At 35.5% G+C, this 21,688-nt stretch overlaps 2 protein-coding genes across 2 annotated transcripts; both read right to left on the bottom strand.

Moving 5' to 3' along the window:
- Positions 1 to 1,157: 1,157 nt before the first annotated feature.
- On the bottom strand, positions 1,158 to 6,117 carry LOC114285982 (uncharacterized). Its single transcript, XM_082904247.1, has 5 exons — positions 6,081 to 6,117; positions 5,889 to 5,981; positions 3,874 to 3,975; positions 3,318 to 3,763; positions 1,158 to 1,410 (listed from the first exon to the last, which is right to left on the bottom strand). Exons 2-4 carry the CDS (start codon positions 5,898 to 5,900, stop codon positions 3,344 to 3,346), a joined length of 534 nt encoding a protein of 177 aa, XP_082760373.1. The 5' UTR covers positions 5,901 to 5,981; positions 6,081 to 6,117; the 3' UTR covers positions 1,158 to 1,410; positions 3,318 to 3,343.
- Positions 6,118 to 9,757: 3,640 nt separating this feature from the next.
- LOC145812254 (uncharacterized) lies at positions 9,758 to 12,975 on the bottom strand. The gene is made up of 5 exons (XM_082907593.1): positions 12,171 to 12,975; positions 10,910 to 11,867; positions 10,546 to 10,809; positions 10,317 to 10,407; positions 9,758 to 10,228 (listed from the first exon to the last, which is right to left on the bottom strand). Exons 1-5 carry the CDS (start codon positions 12,973 to 12,975, stop codon positions 9,758 to 9,760), a joined length of 2,589 nt encoding a protein of 862 aa, XP_082763719.1.
- Positions 12,976 to 21,688: the final 8,713 nt, after the last annotated feature.

Here is a 21,688-nt window from a genome sequence, read left to right as displayed (position 1 = left end):
TTTAAAATCATGGCACAATTTGCACATTTGACTTTCTCATATTTTGTTTTAATTCTCCCTATCTCTCCTCTATTTATTCTTCTCTCTATTCCTCTTCCCTCTACAATTTCTCTGATTGACAACTATCACTACAAGAAATGTCACTTTTGGCTACCAAAATATTGGTCGCCAAAAGTCACTTATTTAGTCGCCAAAATGAATTAGCGACCACAATTTTTCGTCGCTAAGCTCGTCGCCTTTACCCTGTCGGCGATAGTATTGGCGACTAAAACCTGTTTGGTCGCCGAAAGTGTACACATTTGGCTACTAAATTGGCTTTAGTCGGCAAAAGGTATGTTTCCCCTACTAAAATAATTGGTCGCCAATAATCAGCATTTGGCTACGACTTTGAGTTTAGTCGGCAAAATATATGTTTCTGCCACTAAATAATTGGTCGCGGAATTAGGCTTTTTGGCTACCAATCTGTGGTGGTCGGGGAAGGTTCACTTTTAGCTACTAAAAAATTGGTCGCCGAAAGTGCATATTTGGCTACTACTTTGAGTTTAGTCGGCAAAAGGTCTGTTTCTGCCACTAAAGTATTAGTCACTAAAAGTGCTACCATAATTTAAGAATAACTATTATAGACCAAACATTTTTGTCACCAATAGAATACATATTTTTAGTGGCTAAGTAATTTTTGTCATTGTTACTTTTGCCCACTAAAAGTTTTGTAGCCAAAAGCCTGCTCACATTCACTTCTTCATTTTTTGCCACCAAACATTTTAGTCGCCAAATGACACCATATTTTTTCCGTGACTAAAAAATTTAGTAGCCAATACTTTCTTTATCTCTTTCTCAATTGTTTTAGCTACTAATTATTTGGTCGCAAAAAATTAATGGGTTATGTTTTTGCTACTAAATTCTTAGTCACCAAAACATTTGATTACATATTTAGCTACCAAAATATTTGGTGGCCAAATACGTTAACATTTTTTTTTTAATTAAAATATTTGGTGCACCTGTATCCATTATTAATCAGCATTCCTGTATCCATCAACGGTAAATATGTTATGAAGCATTCAACAACAATTACACACATTTCAGTTCTAACCATCCAAAAAATTAATATTGAACATCCACTTATATATATATATTACAAATTTCATAAGAACCAAGTCTAAGCCCACATCAATAATTTAATTCAATACATAATACTGGAATAACCAAATTCTTTGTGCACCTACAACTTTTGTACCACAACAAAAATTATATTATGTACTGCCACAAAACTATTATGTACCACGTGCTATGTTAATTGCTACCAACAAAATTTTTTTTACAAACCACTATATATACGGATAGAGATATGAAAAAAATGCCCTCCCGTACTTGTCAACAAAAACATATCCACATTTGTATGTCCAAAAACATCTGCAAAAAATGGGGAAAAAATCATTAGTTCGGTGCATGTAATGGCACTTCTGGACGACATATATATGTCGTAATAATTTCAAACATTAAAAGACAAGGACAGTGATATCTATTAACTAATGCAAGACATCCAAACATGAACCCATCATGAGTTCTTGTTTTAGCTTTTTTATCTCTAAATCTATCGAAGTAAATTTTAGTACTTAAATGTGAAAGTAAATTGTGTAGGTATTATGAAATTACCAAAATTTTGGGTGTACTTACCATTTCATCCAAAAATTATTTGTTATAAAAATGTAAGAAAACCCATCATTACAGTTTGTCTGGTATCCATAAAACTCACTATGCTTATGCTTTTGTGACCTCCACGAAGCTTCCAGTTACGTTAGTTCAGTGTTTTTCTGACCTCCACGGATGGAAATTAATATGGTCTTTTTCTTTATAAAAGATTCTAATTTTCTCGATATAATCATTGAAATTTTGGAAACACTTTCCTTAAAGAATAAACTAATTAGTGGGTTTATAGATGTAGATATGCTTCTGTTTGTGAATGAGTAATGCCTTGGGTTCTTTATAGGCTTATGGGGACGAGCTATATAAGATTATGCTTAACTATTCTTCCATTACACCATCTAATTTTGATACGTACCTTCAATACTTAGCTTCTTTAGTCCTAAGTTCCCTATTCTGTTGCTGAGGAATTATCCTCCCTTCAGCCAAATCTTGAGGCCATGTTATGTATATGAACTATCTATTGTTCAACTGTTGCACATTTTGTAGTGGTGATAGTTAAACTTATCAAATACACAATTGCGCCTAAACCTTAGCTGAACTTTACAAATCCTTTGTTCCAATTTCCAAAGGACTAGGTAAACAGGATATATCATTCATCACATTTAGTTCTTGTCCTACTTACGTATTGTGGACACCTATATGTCACATTTATGACCGGGAAGCTTCCTATTACGGAAAAACAGTGGCTCGGGGGCTGTTTTACATTTTCGCCCCCCGAACCCCTTTTTTCGACAAAGTTTATGACATTTTCAACTCTAATTCCCAAAGTAGGTGTCCTATTTATGTACCGTCTGTCCGTAGATGTCACATTTATCACCGGGAAGCTTCCCGTTACCAAAAAATAAAATTTCGGGGGCTGCTTTGCATTTTCGCCCCCCGAACCCCTATTTTCGACTAAGTTTATGACATTTTCAACTCTAATTCCCAACGTAGGCGTGCTATTTACGTACCGTCTATCCCTACATGTCACATTTATCACCGGGAAGCTTCCCGTTATGAGAAAACAGTGTTTTGGGGGATGCTTTGCATTTTCGCCCCCCGAACCCCTTTTTTCGACTAAGTTTATGACATTTTCAACTCTAATTCCCAACGTAGGCGTGCTATTTACGTACCGTCTGTCCCTACATGTCACATTTATCACCGGGAAGCTTCCCGTTATGAGAAAATAATGTTTCGGGGGCTATTTCGCATTTTCGCCCCCCAAACCCCTTTTTTCGTCTAAGTTTATGACTTTTTCAACTTTAACTCCCAACGTATGTGTCCTATTTACGTACCGTCTGTCCCAACGTGTCACTTTTGTCACCGGGAAGGTTACCATTACTTTTAAACACATATTCGAGTTACTATTCAAAATACCACTGTTGAAGTTTACATGTTACTCTAAACGAAGATTGAAATTCGCTATGTTTTTTTAACATGTTTCTACTATAGTTAATCTTAATCAAGTACATATTTTAAATACAAGTTCATTGTTAAGAAAACTCAATACCAAACTCTGGTAACTACACAAGAAATCATTAACCCCAAATAACTCACAAATTGATGACATTTTCAACTCTTCAAGCGAACATATTTAAACAAAGTAAGTGTGACATTAATGAAATTGTTCTTACCAAAAAACAAACGTCGGATGCCCAACTTAGATTCCCAAGAGTTGTGACAGTTTGGCGACTACGTTATTGAGATGCTCGACCTTTGTATTTGTCTCGTCCCTTGCCTTTTGTCCCTCCTCCCGCTCTTTCAACATCTTATTGGATAATTGAATGCGCTCCTCTCGTTCTTTCAACAGCTCATTGTAACATCTCTCGCGCTCCTCTCGCTCTTTCATTAACTCGTCATGATCCTTTTGCCGCTCCTTACGAAGTGCCTCCACCTCAGCTCGCATTGCCTCCATGTCCTTATCGTGTGCTCGTGTTGCAAATAAGGTAGACGGTTGTGGGCTACTCCCAAATCCAAGCAAGTACCTTTTCTTTTGTCCAAGCACTTGCCTTGAAATCTCCTCTTGTGTCAATGGCGTCCCCGACTCGATGGCAGCCGCTTGTACATTGACCATCTCTTGCTGTCATTTCAAATAAATAAGACGAAAAAAACTTTTGCAACATATATGTATTATTGGGTACTAAGTACAAGAAAATATTGAATACATATATTTCCTTGTCACATACTTACATGCAGCTCACGGCATTTCGGATGGATCCAGTCATTCGTTTTCTTTGAAGTGTGGCTGTCCTCATAGAACTTTGGGAAATCCAACTCTCCATCTTTTGCTACCTGTTAACACATCAATGTATAAATCAATGACACTTTATGCACCAAACAGACAAATTTCCATGAACAGATTTTTAAACAAATTGCTGGACAGATTGGGAGACAGATTTTTAGACAGATTTGCAGCCAGATTCGAATTCAAAGAGATTATCATTAACAGATTTATATGAGCTATGTTACTAGACTAATGATTGGGTGTTATTCTTAAGTATAAGATGATCTTTTCCTTATGGGCCAATTGAATATGGTGTTATTCTTAAGATATTTAGACTGTAGTACTTAGCACCAAAGTTTGTCTTTCTCACTAAGAATTTTCCATCCAAGTTTAATGAGAAGGGATGCATTGTGATCTTTAGCTTTTCTAATACCTAGTCCCCCTTCAACTTTTGTTTTACACACATTATCCCAACACACCAAATGAACTTTCTTCCTGCTATCAGTGTCCTTCTAGAGAAAATTTATGTTCAATCTGTCAATATCATTACAAAGGCTCCTAGGAAGTTCCATAGTTTGCATGTTGTAACTGGGAATAATTGAGGTCACAGATTGAATGAGAGTGGTTCTGCCAGCAAGAGATAGATTTCTAGCTTTCCACCCTGAGAGTCTAGTTTTCATCTTTTCTATGATCTCATTGAACATGGTCTTGTTAACTCTTTTATGGAGAAGTAGGGATCCCAGGTATTTACCAAGATCTTACGTCAGCGGGATCCTACTTTGAAAGCTTAGGTCATAGCTTTATGTCTAGGAAGGTTAGAAGAGGCAAAAAGTTTAGATTTAGCATGGTTGACTTTCTGCCCAGACACATCACAAAATTCAATGAGAACATCCATGATAATTTCACAGTTGGGTTGATCAGCTTTGGCAAAGAGAATGAGGTCATCAGCAAAGAACAAGTGAGAAAGTGGGGGACTATTTCTAGAGGCTTTAATGCCCTTCCAAGTGCGATCTTTAACTTTGGAAGTGATCATGTTTGAGAGTCTTTCCATATAGAGTACAAAGAGGTAAGGTAAGGTAAGATTGGGTCACCTTCCCTTACACCCCTTTCATTATGGATACCATTAATCACTTCTCCATTCCAAAGTATGGAGGAGTGGCTATTAGTAACATAGCTCATAATCAAATTAACCCAATCCTCATTGATTTTAAATTCAAACAGATTATGTCCAACAGATTTATATGAGCTATGTTACTAGAGATTATCAAACAGAATTTCTCAAACAGATTATGTCCAACAGATTTTCGCACATAGCCACTTATAATCACTTCAGATTATGTGTATTATAACATGTGTATGTACAGGAATATCTGTTTTTTGTGAATGTATTAACTTAAATCTAAAACACAAAGAGCTACAAGACTAATGATCTTAAGTGAAAAACAGAGTATAGTTTAGATTTTGGGCAGTATATATAGTTCAGATTGTGTATGAATTAGTGTAGACAGATTTAGTAAAACTATTGTGTATACTGTATTATAGTGTAGTATAGTGTACACAGATTTATAAATCTAAACTATACACAATCTGTATTATAGTTTAGACAGATTTTTAGAGTATAGTTTAGATTTTGTAGTATAGTGCAGTACATATAGTTCAGATTGTGTATTATAGTGTAGACAGATTTATATATACTGTATTATAGTGTAGACAGATTGTGTATTATAGTGTAAACAGAGTATAGTTTAGATTTTGCGAGACAGATTTCGAAAGAAAGACAGAGTATAGTGTAGGCAGATTTAGAATGCAAACATGTGGCAAGGGTATCATTAACAGATTTTTTCCAGACAGATTTTTTGCAGACAATACATGTTTACTAACAGAGTTTAAAATATATATATATATATATGTAGGAGAACATAACATTTTTCATATCCAAACAACATATAATGGATTCAAGTTTAAAAAAGATCGAACTCACCATAGCAGCCATTGCGATAGGAAATGAGCGAGACCCATTGGTATGATTGTACGGCAATTGACTCCTATTACTCTTGCCAGCTTTTGACCGTTTCTAAAAATAAGTCAAGCAGATAAACAATTTTTTTGTCAATATTAAGGCATATCACATTTTCACATAGATGTATGTACTCTATCTAGTCTATTATTTTACCTGGTGAGATGCATCTTGCCATGCCACATCGATCAAATGCTTCAAATTATCTAAACTCACCCCTACGGGCGGATGACCATAGATCTCATCACGTGGAAGTCCTTCTAACAATTCGAACTCTTGCTTCAAGGTGTACCTCCAATCTTTGTACAACCCATAGGCCTTCTTATTCACAATCTCCTGTGCTTGTAAGTCATTGTGGAAATCGTCTCCAATTTGAAACTTGTCCTACATGCAAAACAAATTGAAATAGTAATCATTACATATTAGTCTTTCTTATTACTCACATAATACAATTACATATTGTGGACAAGTAATATTAGTTACAAGAACTCCTTGGATGACGGCAGCTTTTGTAGTCTCATCAAGATCCAGCCATGACTTCACATCTTTCAAAAGGCACAAGGTTCTAATTTGAATTCCTAACTCGTTAGTTGCTGGAGTGGCATACTTGCCAGTCATTACATTCAACCCACGATCGATGTGAACATAACATTTTTCCCCTTTTTTGGCTCTAATTATTTTTTGTATGCCCTTGCCAAGTGTCGGTCCACGTACACGTAGGGGCTTCGAAGTCCCTGTTAACAACATAACATCATGACAATTGCCTAAAATTTGGCTACAAAAAAACAATGGCAATGGCATGTGGTAATTGACAAATTTTATACACTTTATTCTTACCTACGCCACTCGGCTACGTTTCGGATGGGGCTTGTGTCTCATCAAAATCAACCATTGGTTGGCTAGTGACATGATGAGATGGTCCCACATTTGATCGGACGGGTAGAACAGGAGACGGAGCAACGGGTGATCCTAAAGGAATAGCAGCTGGCGAGTCTGTTTCTGGCTGCGTGAGTGTCTTCTTCCGAAGCCGACCAGTCTTTAAGCTAGGAACCATTTTCCAATCTGCAATAACATAAGTAACACTATATACATGAACTAGACAAAAATAAGTCCGCTTGATTATTGCAGACAAAAATAATACATGAACTATACAATAACACAAGTAACACCATTTTCCATTTTCCAATATGCCATGATATGCCTGCTTTAGTTAGTTTGGACAAAAAATAATTTTGAAGGCATGAACTAACTCAACTAATTTAGAAACTGAGAACTTCATTAAAAGCACCCCCAAATTCATACAGATACAAGGATGAGCTAGAGCTCAGGCAAAGTTCCATCCTCTGGTACTATCTTGCAATGCATTGCATTTGTTTGCATCAACTACACCAACCAATAAAAACTGAAAAAGAAAATACATTGCCTACCTAAAGTAAGCTCTAAAAAAACCTGCACTTCTCAACATATCTAAAGCATATGATTCATGAAAATCTAGTATTCACAACTTCAGAGGAAAGATCAAAGTACAATTCAAGTAACTAAACTACCTCAACAGATATTCAGCGGCTTTGGCTCCTGTATCTTTTGAAATTAGGTAATCAAGAAGCACTTGATGATCATAGTGTAACAGCAAACAAGTTAGGAGTGCATGTATTACTTTATTTAATAACTTCGCCTGGTAAGTGAAGAATAGAACATAAAGGCATTTTCTTTGTATCAACGAAATAAAAGTATATACATTGGGATAAGAAGTCTTAGTTGTTCCCATTATCTATAAATATTGAACTTGCCTCTGCAAGAAAAAAATGGAATAGATGTATGGGGTTGAAAAGGTTTGAAACATTATAAAGCATATCATCACATCTGTCTTGGCAGACCCTACATGCAAACAAAAAAAATCATTAAAGACTTCTTAGCAACCAATACTCTTAATAACTACTAAAACTATTCTAGCATGTGTTGCTTACTGTTGCTTGGCACCAAAGGACACGAGAAACAGCTGCAAAAGCACTTCAAATAGGATATCGTCCTACAAATCAACAGTAGACAAGAAATTAGGATATAGCAGGTCTAAAGAAAGGCACATATTCTACGAACAAGAAATTAAACGATTAATAAATTAATATAACCATTCAAGCTACACGAGCAACTATATAAACTGAACTTAGGTTGACCCGTAGACTGCCTATCAATAGCAAAAAATATTCTGTGATTTTTTATCAAACTGAACTTAGGATATAGCAGGTCTAAACTATTTTTTATCAAATGCTCTTCTTTTGCTTCTTTAAAGTCAATGTCCATGTTCTCTCAATAGCAAAAAATCTTCTAAATTGGTAAACAAACAATACTCAAGAAAACCAACAACAATGACTTCAATAATACAAGTTGTCATGTAAGAGATATAGTCTGTGATTTATCTTTCTTTCTTATTTTTGACAACTATGATTTTATCAAACTTATAATCCCAGGCATATCAGACTGGCAAAAGAGGATTCAGTAGCTGACCCTTTGCATTTCAAAGCCAGACTGTTCAAAATCTGTACACATACATATTACAATTGAATTCAAACTAACCCTTCCAAACTAACCTTTCCTTCATTTATTCATGGTTAACTCTTATTCTAATCTCTATCTACAAAACCATAAAATAGCAACAACAAAGCATAAACAGAGCAGAGGCAGCCCCAAACTTGAACCTAAAAACATCCACACAGTTGCAACACAACAAAAACCCATTGCAAAACAGAGCAGCAACCAGACAAAACCAACTTTACAGCCATACCAGCCATACCAGCATAGCTGCAGCCAAACAAATGCAGACCAGCTCAGAGCTTCCTATATCAGATGCATTCCACCAAAAGGCACCATTCAGTTACATTCCACCAGCACACCCCATAGTAACCCATTGCACAAACTGCCATGCTGACCATTAAATACACCAACCATTCAGATCTTTAATGAATGCAGGTTTAACTGGGCTTAACTCACAATCTGACCAGCATAGTTGCTGCCAAACAAGATGTAGACCAGCACCCTTCCATTTGACAGCAGCCCAACAAAACACCACATTTAAAGTAGGCCAACCATTTGACAGCAGCTCCGGAGAATGTACTCCAGGCCCCCTCAGAAAACATTCTACTTGACACAGTAAGCAGCAGTTAGATACCAAAGCTACACCATAAACTTCACTACCAAAGATACACCAAAAATGCCTCCCACTACATTCTGGACAGCAACCCTTCCAGGGCAGATCAGCAAAGGCAGGGCAGAGATAAACCAGAGGAAAAAAACATAGAATGGCAGAGAACAAAAACATGAGTCCAGGGACTGCACTTCTGCACTGAGTGGGTACACCCACAGCAAAACTCCACCCATTTCAGTTTCGATTATCTGCCTTAAACACACATTGATTTCTGAGTTTATTGACATTTACGAAGATAGATCCCCCTTCATTATTTTGAGTTTCCTTTGCATTTGTGCACCAATTGAACATTCACATTGCTCAAATTATGGCATGAACTAAAACATGACCAAATTCAAGATTCTACATCAACATCTGTATCAAAATCACTTTGTAGGTCATATTCTTCGTCTGTGTCGTCACCCTCCCTCATTAATCCATCTTCATCATCACAGATGAAGGCATCATCTGTAACACCCTTGGCTTCTACCCCTCTGACAGATTGCAAAACTTCCATGGAAATAATTTCAGAATCAATATCATCTCGACGCAAAGCCACATCATCATCAATAGCCATAGTAGGTACGACCTCGGTGGTTTCTTCTTGTTGGAACACATCATCAGGTTGTACGACATCCATCTCCGGCATATCCTAAATTCCTCGATGTTGAAACTTTTCAACGACTCTCCAACTGGTACCTAATTTGGTGTCATTAACATAGAATACTTGTTCAACTTGACTTGGTAATACAAATGAGTCATCTTTGTACCATCGACTTGTTACATCAACTGTTGTGAAATGTGGCTCTACACGCATAGTTCTACTACTACTGCTGTTAAACCATTCACATTGGAACAATACAATCCGACGTGTGAACAAATAGTTCAGTTCCCACACTCTACACAAGTGTCCATAGAAGTGTATCAATTGCCCTTCATGCTCCCCTTCCACGACTAATCCACTATTCTGACTTTTCCGACGGTTGTCACGGTCGATAGTATGATAACAGACACCATTACAAATACATCCTGAATATGTGTTCACTAAGCCACTACGACCATTGGCTAATGACCACATATCATCAGTTGCTTCGGGGGAATGTTGGCTCCGCAATTCATTCATCTACATGAAGAACATGTGTCATGTTACTAGCATGCGTAACATTTACGTAATGTACGATCTATGGTAGGATATGAGAATACTAGCTTACATGATCTTTGAACCATTTAGGAAATTCTTTCCGATGTCTGTTTTCGATGTCGAACGCACCGGCTCTTTGGTGTAACAAGTTCTTGTGCTCCCTAGTTACAAGAAATGCGATTCAAAAACTATTTACTAAGATAAAGACAAATCAATTTACAACAAAAACATTATAAATACGTTTGAAGGATTCATACTCTACGTGTTTATCCACTTTTGTGCTATTGTGTAGGACAAACCAATGAGCCAACTCACGTTCAGCTACGGACACATCGGACGCCCTTGTCATTAGACCAAAGGGACGTACAGTTTGAGTGAATACCGCCAACCCTAGGCCACGGTCACCCATGTCATAATTTCTTTCTGGGCGGTTAAACAATGTTTCAACTCCATCCAAATACATTGAACAAAATGTTGTACATTCTTTGGAAATGTAAGCCTCGGCAATAGAACCTTCAGGATGAGCTTTGTTGGCCACAAACCCTTTTAGACGGCCAAGCAACCTAATTTTGCAAGCATCATAACAATGTTATACTGCAATATTTATATCAGCAGTAAAGCATTAACTTAAATTTGACAGTAATACGAGGGCTGAGTTAATACCTCTCAATTGGGTACATCCATCGATATTGCACTGGGCCTCCAAGCATAGCCTCTCGAGGCAAGTGAATTGCCAAGTGGACCATGACATCGAAAAAAGCCGGCGGGAAAAGCATCTCAAGCTTACAAAGTATGAGTACGATTTGTTCATCCAATTTATGCAAATCTGAACGCCTCAATGTCTTTGAACACAATTGTTTGAAGAAATTTCCCAACTCAAAAAGTGTCGTTCCAATTTCCTTATTCAGGTAGCCACGCATCCCAATTGGAAGAAGTCGTTGTATAAGGACATGACTGTCATGACTTTTGAGGCCAGATAATTTTCCAGCTTGAGCGTTTACGCAATTGGAGATATTTGCTGCATAGCCATCAGGGTACTTTATTGATTTCAAGAAATCACAAAAGCCTTCTCTCTCTTTCACCGACAATGTGAACAATGCGGGAGGCTTCTCAAAGGACCCATTAGAACGCCTCTTCAAATGTAACTCTTTACGTATTTTCATGTCCTCCAAATCTAAGCGTGCTTTGTCCGTGTCCTTGTTCTTTCCATCTACGCTCAAAAGTGTCCCAACGACATTGTCACATATGTTCTTCTCAATATGCATGACATCAAGGTTGTGTCGAAGCTTCAACGTCTTCCAATAGGGCAAGTCAAACATAATGCTTCTCTTGCTCCAATTCAAATTTTGATGTTCATTCCTTTGTCGTTTTCGATTTTGTGGGTGCTTCCCATACGGCTTGTAAGTCCCAGAATCAATTTGCTCTAGTATTTGGTCCCCCGATAACTCCAAAGGTTTGGACCTATGCTCCGTTTGACCATTGAAGAGCTTACTTGTTCGCCAAGTGTGGTTCTCAGGCAAGTGGCGACGAGCACCCATATACCCTATTTTACTTCGTAATCCCTGAGACGATGCATTATTGTTACAATTAGGGCAAGCCAAGTAACCCTTTGTACTCCACCCTGACATGTTACCGTACGCAGGGAAGTCATTTATGGTCCACATTACCGCCGCATGCATTCTAAAAATTTGCCCATTCGATGCATCATATGTTTGCACACCATGCTCCCACAAATTCTTCAATTCTTCTATTAGTGGTTGCAAGTAAACATCAATGTCTCTTCCAGGTGCCGATCATCCGGGAATAAGCAATGACATCATGCAATATGGCTCTTTCATGCACTTCCACGGTGGGAGATTGTAAGGCATTAAGATTACGGGCCACATGCTATATGATGTGCTCATATTCCCAAATGGATTGAAACCATCTGTTGCCAGCCCTAGCTTTACATTTCGACAGTCATCAGAAAACGTCGGATGTTGCTTATCAAAGTCCTTCCATGCTTCACCATCGGCCGGGTGCCTTAATATGTCATCATCCACACGCTTCTCATTGTGCCATCTCATATCTGCGGCTGTTTTTTTGGACATATACAGTTTTTTCAACCTCGGTGTCAAAGGAAAGTACCGCAATACCTTGTGTGGAATCTTTTTACCACCATCATCGTTCAACTTGTATCTACACGCGTCACATGTAGGGAATTTCTCCAAATTAGCACTCTCCTTCCAAAATAGTGCACAATCATTCTTGCACGAATGAATTGTTTCATATCCCAACCCCAAGTCACGTAAGAACTTCTTAGCATCATAGAGTGTCCATGGAACTGTTGGATCACATTCTGGTAGAATGTCCTTGAATACCTGCATAACCATATCGAATGACTTGTTGCTCCATTTGTTGTACACCTTCACATGAAGCATCTTAATAACGAATGATAACACAGAAAACTTTTCACATGTCGGGTGAACTTTGCGTTGTGCATCTTCGAATAACCTAGTGAACTTATGCAAATCCTCCCTCTCCAAACCATTAGGTTCCTCGTCGGTATGATCATCCATAAGACCACTCACATAAATTTCTTCCAACATAATAGGCAATTCATCCATGGGCGGATCATCGATATCTGTCATACATTCGCCACTACCTCCATATTGGTCATTTGATACACTAGGACGAGACACGGGAACATGTTCCCCGTGATGCACCCAAGTTAGATACGAAGATGCCATGCCTCTTCGGATCAAGTGCATCCACACAACTTGTCTGCTATATTTTGTGCTATTAATGCAATCGACACACGGACACCTAATTTCATCCTCTACGCCTAAATTTTCCGTAGCAAAATCAAGGAATGACTTCACCCCTTGTTGATACTCTTTACTTGTCAACCGATTATTTATCGTCATCCAACTCTTGTCCATTTTGTCACCTACAACTCACACAAACATTAACCGAGGAAGCCATGAGAACATGCATTTCAAGTTGAGATAGATTAGGTTGTTTTTCATTCACTGTTTGGCTTGTCACATAAATCTCTTTTAGGGTGGAACTTTATGACACGATTAGTTCTAAAACAAGTTAATTTAAGAAATGACCCGTAATTTTGGACCACTAGATAGCATAACTAGTAGAGCACTAGTACTAGTGAAACTATATGGTCAATGATAGAATGATATATCAAAATAATGAAAACCATGTCATGTTCTTCACAATGTGTGTGCATGACATGTTATTTGTTAAAAAAAAAAGTAAAGACAGAAACACATTTCCAACAGTTGGCTCTACATGGCAACTGTGCATGTCTGCAAATGCATATTCACACATGAACATTTCAGAATAGAAGCATATTAGATGTTATCAATGAGAGATGTATCTACGAAGTCATGTGGAAATCCAGAATAGAAGCATTGACAGTACTCATGAACATTTCATACGGCTTAAAGCACATTTTGCAGAAAAGAGAATAAGTAAGCCAGACGATGTGGAGGCAAGTTTGCTGCAAGGTAGAATTTCCATGATATGACATACTCTTGAAAAAACTTGCTGATATGAGCATGTAATTTTGTCTCATGGCAAGTTAGTTAAGCACTCAAATTAACTGAAATTCACAGCATTGCCATTTTCGAAAGCTCTTCATGTGGCCTATTCTAGAGAATTAACATATTGAGCCTCTTTAACAATTAGATATGACGAATGCGTTACTCTGTGAAGACTTAGAGGAAGAAGTATTTATAGATGTTCCACCAGGCTTTGAGGATTTCTCAGTGGATGGGAGTGTGCAAGCTTAAAAAGGCATTATATGAGTTACAAAGTGTGCTAGAGCATGATTTCAGAGGTTTACTTGGGCTATGCTTAGATGTGTTTATCTCACTAAGAACATATGTTTTCGACCTTCTTAAGGACAAAGTGTGCTTGGGTATAAAGCTATTGATACCATGTTGGAGCAGAATTGCATGTTAGGGGATGAAACTAAAGATTCATTTGACAGGGAGGGAGAGATATCAGAGGTTGGTTGGTAAGTTAATTTATCCATCTCATACTCACCTAGATATAGATTATGTTGTTAGTTAGCCTAGTGAGCCACTATGCATAATCCTATTATATTAGTTTATAGACTAATCCAGTACTTCAAAATAAACAGTTCAAATTTTTTACAATATTTGCATAACTTTAACGGCAAATATCAGCATCCAGCCATGCAAACTGAGATTCAAGTAGCTTGGGTTACCAAATGAAAAATGATATGTTATTCAAATGAACAAAAACACAATGAGATGCATTCATATTTGTTATAATTCAGTTAGAAATAGATGATGTTGCACAATGGAAGAAATGCTCTACAAATTTATAAGAAAACTAAATGCAACTAACACATTGTAAATCAATATAATCAAAAAACACTGTTATGCAAATTTGAAGTATATATTTGAAACAATTAACTAGTGAATACAAGTTCAAGAAGAATACATACAAATGCAAAGCAGAAAACACAAACTTCAAGAACAGGACATGTAATGTGTACCTGTTATTCTATTTCATTATGCAATATTTTGCATTCAGTTAATATGTCAAGTCTCTATTGAACTAAAATTCATACTACTTCAGAGGTTTATGCACTTGAAAGCTTAACAAACAACCCTTTTAACACCAAAACAATATGAAGATCACCCTTCAAACCTAGTAGCATGCAGAACATTTTAGAAAAATGAGAAAGTAGGAAAAGAACAAGCAAAGACAGCATGACTCTAGTGTCAACCAAGCAACAAAATTGCGTTTCTTTTCCATCAAAACAACCAAAATGTTTCAATTTAATGGGACCCCAACACGAAACAAGATGGGAAGACAGAAAATCAAAATTCTCAGATATCTACTAAATTGTACTAAAAGACAATGAAACACACCAATAAAATGAGTTGTGTCAACCCCATCAGGCATCTTTTACATATGTTAGTTTCTATTTTTAGTTTCTGTACATACTTTCCAACCTACTGTATGTCATAGACACAAGTGATTACATGTGCCTTACAAATCAGCATATAGACCAACACGACTTCAAGGACCATGTGTACAGTCTACTTGTTCACCCATTTTCTAACAGCTTAGGCTTTTGGGAAAATTAGTAACTTAACATGAACATGGTTCGATTCGGTTAGGATTTTGGCAGATTTTCACACCAAACCAAACTTCTCAGTTTGTTGTTTCTATGGGCCAAACTGATCGCACAATGTAAACAACCAAACAGAACACTGGTTTTTGGGGCTGAATACCCATTGTATTGCCTTGTATAATTGAGAGCTATAATCCTTGGTAGTTACACCTTATACTAACTTAAATCACTGGTGATATTTGAACAAAAATAAAGCAATGCAAAATATAACATGCAAGCCCTTCAGGCACAGCACCTTCTGCCTAACTTTGCCTTAAGTAGTCGCGAACCTTAAGCACACCAAGCTCGGCCTTCTTTATGTTGCCTCGCCTAGCCACGCGGAAGGTGTTGGGCTAGTGCTTGGCTGCATTTTGCAACTAGGAGCACGCCTAAGCATGACTTTTATTACAATGAAACAGGTTAAGAGTTAAGCATGACTTTTATACCACTTAAACTCAGATTTGTTTTCTTAACAAGAGAAGAATGTCAAAGCCATAGGCTTTTTGACGCTCACAAATCAGAATAGCAAGGGAGGGCCAATTGGAGAAGATGATGGACGAAGGAGGCTGCAATGGTTGACGACAAGGCTATAAAGGTGACGGAGCATTTTACAAATAGCATACTTACCGTGGGAAGTTAAAACTCCAAAATCCTATCCATACAAGTTTAAGTACTACTAGTCCTGCACTAACAGTGGCCACAAACATATATTATAATATGTGACCTAAAGCAGCTAATAATTAATATCCATTAAAAAAAAAAAAACCAACCTGAATGACAATCCTGTGCTACAGGATTACCATTAGGGGTAACTCCACAGAGTAGACCAGCAAGCTCTAGCAAGCAGCCTGGTTTTGGGTAGTTGGCAATGATGTATTTACCGACAATGAGAAAAGCGAGTGCAAACACCATAGAAAAGAAATTTTTAATTAACAAAGTTAAAATCCCTCATCTTGTTGGACAGTACAGGTTTGTAGGAAAGACTTGGATGTGAAACAAAAGTAAGAGGATGTCAACTTCGGGTACAAATCAATTGAGCCAAAGAGTTGTTTGGTGCAGAAAATCCCTATTCATAAGTCCAAGATAAGCATCCCTTGTACAGTAATATGATTATACAAGTATATTTCAAATTACCACGTTGTCATGCAAAATGAAATGTTCCATTCTTCACACCTAACTGTTGGTATTAATATAAAAAACTACCCATGGTACATATCAGCAGTTCACCCCTAACTGTTAGTGTTAACATAAAAAATACCCAAGCTACATAATAGCAGCTGATCAGAGGATGACTGGATCTTCACTAGCAAACAATTTCCTTTAGCAATCAATATGCCTTAGTTAGTTGAAGAATTTATGTTAGAAAAGCAAACTAACCTCACATTGCCTACAACAGAAAACATTATTGTCATGTAAGATTGATGATCCACCATTTAACCAATAGAAAAATGCATTGCCACAGTCCAAACCAAATTAAAATTAAGGCTTGTGTCCTATTCAAGTGAGATAGACTACATAAATCATTTTTCACTATTCTACTCTATCAATGTTTGTATACTTGATTAATTAAACAAATTCACATGGATTACATAATATGCCAAAAGTACTCTTTCACTTGAGCTAACATATGTTAAAAAATGCCATATGTTAAAAAATGGGTAATACTAGAATAAAGACGTGATGGGTCATATGTTAAAAAATGCCAATTTGATGCAACCGTCCATATAAATTATGATAACAAGTGAAAAGAGTTCATTCACAAATGAAAGGGAAAAAAAAGTTTATTATCAAACAAACCAGATCTTGTTCTGATAGAAACCATTCAGAACCTGATTTAAATCACCCCATTCAGATTACCAAAAATAAATTTCCAATAAACTGAATTAAATATTCTGATCAGCAAGAACATAATGAATTTTTATGGAAAAAATTCCATAGCATTGCGAAAGAGATGCGGCAACTGGCAATATAGGAGATGATTAATAAAATATGAATGCATCTCCGAAAGACTTTAGAGAACATCAAGGAAGATATATTTCTCATAAGCAAAAAGATCAATAATTGCACCCAGTCTTAAATGCACCAGAGGGAAAACTAAGAAATGCGACCCATGATTTAAAACCCCAAAAAAAAAAAAAAAATAAGGTCAAGGACAAAGGATGAATGTAGCTGATCACAAGTACATAGGAAATAAAATCCATTTAATCTGAAGAAAATCTTTACTCAAAACCATAAAAATTCCAAAAGCAAAAATAAGGTCAAGGACAAGGTTTGGACCTATATTAAGTACCTCAACATTGTTACAAGGCATCCAAAAGCAACGAGCAGCTAGTATATTTAGTCAAAACCATAAAAATTCCTCTTTTATATGTACTACTACTACAAGACTTTGCCCTAGTTTATGTAGCAAATGGGTTGATTCACCCCAAGCATTGCCCTAATTTTTAATTTGAATCACATTTCAATAACAATGTGCATTTCGTACTTCATATTCTGTGTGTTTTGACACACACACACACACACACACACACATATATATATATATATATGTATGTATGTGTGTGTGTGTAAACAGAGACAGATAGAAACTGAGGCAAATCGAGAAGGAGATACAGAGAGAGGGAGAGACAGATGCGAAATTCAAACATACCTGGGAGGGAGTTCGGTGGATGATCCAGTTCGGGGGAGTTCGGGCGATGGAGACTATTCCTGTACAGAAAAGGGCAGAGGCATGAGTGTACATATGATTTAGGAAAATAATCGAGTATATATGGAATCAATGTTGGGAATATATGATTCGTGCATGTGTGTGTAAACAGAGAGAGAGAGAGAGAAAGAGGGAAACCGAAAGGCCGTGTGAGATGTTTAAGAAATGGAGAGGGAGATACAGAGACAGAGAGAGAGATACCTGGGAGGGAGTGCGGGGGATGATACAGCAACTCTTGCGATGGAGACAGAGCAGTGATAGAGGCGGGAGTGCGAGAGGGAGGGAACTGGGATCCTTTTGCAATGCAAATAGAAGAAGAAGTAATATTCCCTCCACAATTTCGTGGGACGTTTGGCGACCAAAATGAAATTAGTCGCCGAAACTAATTAATTCTAAAACAAACTTTTGGCGACCACAATTTTGGTCGCGAAAGGTAAAAAAGTGACATTTTTTTTTTTTTTTTCATTCGACAAAACAAATCGAAAAATTATAATTTTGTTCTAAAATTTCAAAAAAAATTCAGTAAAGATAAAAAATAACAAAAAAAAATAGTAAATATTTGTTGCTTATTTTGAATTTTTAAAACATATATATTTGTTAGATTCGGCTCGAAAAAGAGATTATCTTAAAATAGGTGTTTTTTTAGATGTTGCCTAATGGTTCATGTGATAGAAAAATAAAATTAAAAATATTAATTGATTATCTTAAAAGAAAATAGAAGTAAATGTTACAAAGTTTGTAACATTAATGTTTTAAAAATCGAACCGGTGAGCAAATCGAACCGTAACATAACAAATATATTAAAATTATATTTAAATAAAAATATAAGTAATAAAATTATAAATTATAAATATTAAATTATCTTAAATATTTGTCCTAATATTTTTTTCAAAATACATAATTTCAAATTTTCAAAATTTCAAAATTTCAAAATTTCAAAATTTCAAAATTTTTGCAAATACATAATTTCAAAATTTTCCCTATAATTCAATATTGTAAATATTTTTTTAAAAGACTAATACTATACAAATAGAAAAATTTATTGTGAATTTCTTATTTTAAAATAAATTAATATAAAAAACAAATTTATTTATAATAATCATATTACCGCATTATTGTGAAAATTTATTTATTTATTTTAAAAAAAATTTTGGGGGGTATGAATTAGAATAGAGATGAGATTGAGAAGTTTTTTTTCTTCCACAGGACTAATAAAAAAATAAAAGAAATCAAACACAAACTCAAACACAGGGAAGCCTTCAAATTGGTCCCAGATTTGAAACGGTCAACTGTGATCAAGATCTTGTCTGCTTTTGTCTTCCCAACTCTGTAATTCACTTCTTTCCAATACATAGGTCGATTGATATATACATATATATATATATATATACACATTTCCAAAGACACATGATTTTCATTTTTCTTCTTTTTTCTCTTCTCCAGGATCCCCAAATTCCTCATACATATACACACACATTTGCAAAGATATATTAATAGTGAAACTCACAACTGTTATGTTGCTGATAAAATCCACCCTTGTTCTGAGAGGATTTATGAAATGCTGCATGAACTCTTTCTACCGATGAAGGGAGACACTAATTTTACAGATTTTGAATATTTTATGTAATCAGTACACTGCATTGTGCCTAAGTTATGTGGTGGTGCAACGGACGGAGTGACTTCAAATATAAGAATATTTGAGATTAAAGAAAATTGACTTATTAATTCAAACTGTCATCATCAAAATTAAGGTCAATTAACTATCATAATATTATCATCAGGATTGCCTCTGGTCTATAAAAGTGGATCAGGCATGCAGTCTTGCTATAGACTAAATTTGTTTTGGTAGTCAAAACTGGTCGCCAAAAATGTTTTTTCTTGTAGTGTTGTTATATAACTATTTTCCCAACTTTGAAAATATCTGTAGAAATTGTGTGGTGCAACCACGGTAGTAGTAGTTGTGGTGGTGGTGATGTGATGATAGTTATGAGGTGGTTTTATGATATGATGTGGTGATGGTGATAGGATAGTGGTGACATAGACGGTGGTAGCATTGGGAATAATAGTGAATCTTCATCTACTAAGGCCTCTTTTGGGAAGACTAAAAAAGTCAAAAAGTCAGTTTTTAATCTATTTTCGGTCACATCATTCTCTTTATTTTTAATCTACTAAGGCCTTACGGTAGTAGTAGTTGTGGTGGTGGTGATGTGATGATAAAAGTCAGATAAAGAAGAGAGATAGAGAGAGAGAGACAGAGATAGAGTGATGAGCGAGAGAGAGAGATAGACAACGTGGCTGCTAAAAGTGTATTTTCTTATAGTGGATTGATAAATCGAGAAGGAGCTCGATAAATAGAGAAGATGGGAGTAAGAAAGTGAGCAAGACGAACATAGTAAGAGAGAAATAGACAAGTAGACAGAGAGAGATAGAGAAGAGTGATGAGTGAGAGAGAGACAGGGAGAGAGAGATAGACAGAAAAAGAGATAGAGAGAGAGAAATGAAGAGATAGAAAAAGAGAGAGAAACAAAAGATGAGCGAGAGATAGACAAAAAGAGAGAGAAATAGAGCGAATATTTGCTGCTAATTTTTTTCGAGTCAATGAAAAATAGATCAGGCTTGTTGAATTAATATTTTTTAATTTTATTTATTGTTTATACTTTTTACTTTATTGGAGTTTTATGACTCAGTTTGTGAAAAAAAAAATTACAAAATTTAGAAATATTTACAAAGTATAAATTTAAAAATAAGTCATACAAATCTGATTTATTAACTCATAAGTCATGAGTGAATTATTTTTACACACTTAGCCCTCATTTTGATAATGAAATTTTTTTAAAACTTTTTAAATATATGTTTTGTGTCTGTAAAATGATTATTTCATTAGTACTGGTAATAATATTGAAAAATTTATTAACATGATAAATAATTGGGATATTTTGTCTTTTATTGTGAATTTTGATTTATTCTTAATTTATTAGTGTTATTGAAATATGATGATGTAAAAAGTATAAATAGTTTAATTGTACTTTTTAAAAATAATAAATTTATTATTAAAAATTAAATTCATCAGACTAACCTGTAACTATGCCTTTAAATTTTTGCAATGTAAAACTATCGACAAACAGCCAATAACAAGTTGCCCATTTTAGCATACCTTTTGTGTGAGGGCCCAATTATTAAAAGATGTGTTCAACCATCAAATGAAAGCCGACTACTTCTTCCATCTAAAAATAATAATCTATTTTCAGAATTTAATTTCTTTTTATAATACAATTATTACATTTTAAAAATATTAATTTTTCAAAATTACCTTTTGATAGTATATTTTTTTAGACATATCAATTGTCATAATTGTACTTTTTGTATTATTAATGGATTTAAAAAAAGAACAAAATAAGAAATTCATTTTATTTTAATAATTAATTTCTTAAAAAAATTAATATTTTGAGATAATAAAAAAAAATAAGATATTAATATTTTTGGATGGTGGGTGTACAACCTCTTAATAAAAATAATTAATTTTCTTATTTTCATTCGGCTACCAAACAATTTAGTAGCCGAAAGTAGGTATACAGCGACTAAAATAAAT

Source organism: Camellia sinensis, chromosome 2 (assembly GCF_055761805.1).
Source record: "Camellia sinensis isolate YWXY chromosome 2, ASM5576180v1, whole genome shotgun sequence".
In the NCBI taxonomy this organism is placed as follows: domain Eukaryota; kingdom Viridiplantae; phylum Streptophyta; class Magnoliopsida; order Ericales; family Theaceae; genus Camellia; species Camellia sinensis.
The sequence above is the reverse complement of the archived record's forward strand: the minus strand, read 5'-3'. Positions and strand labels throughout refer to the sequence as shown.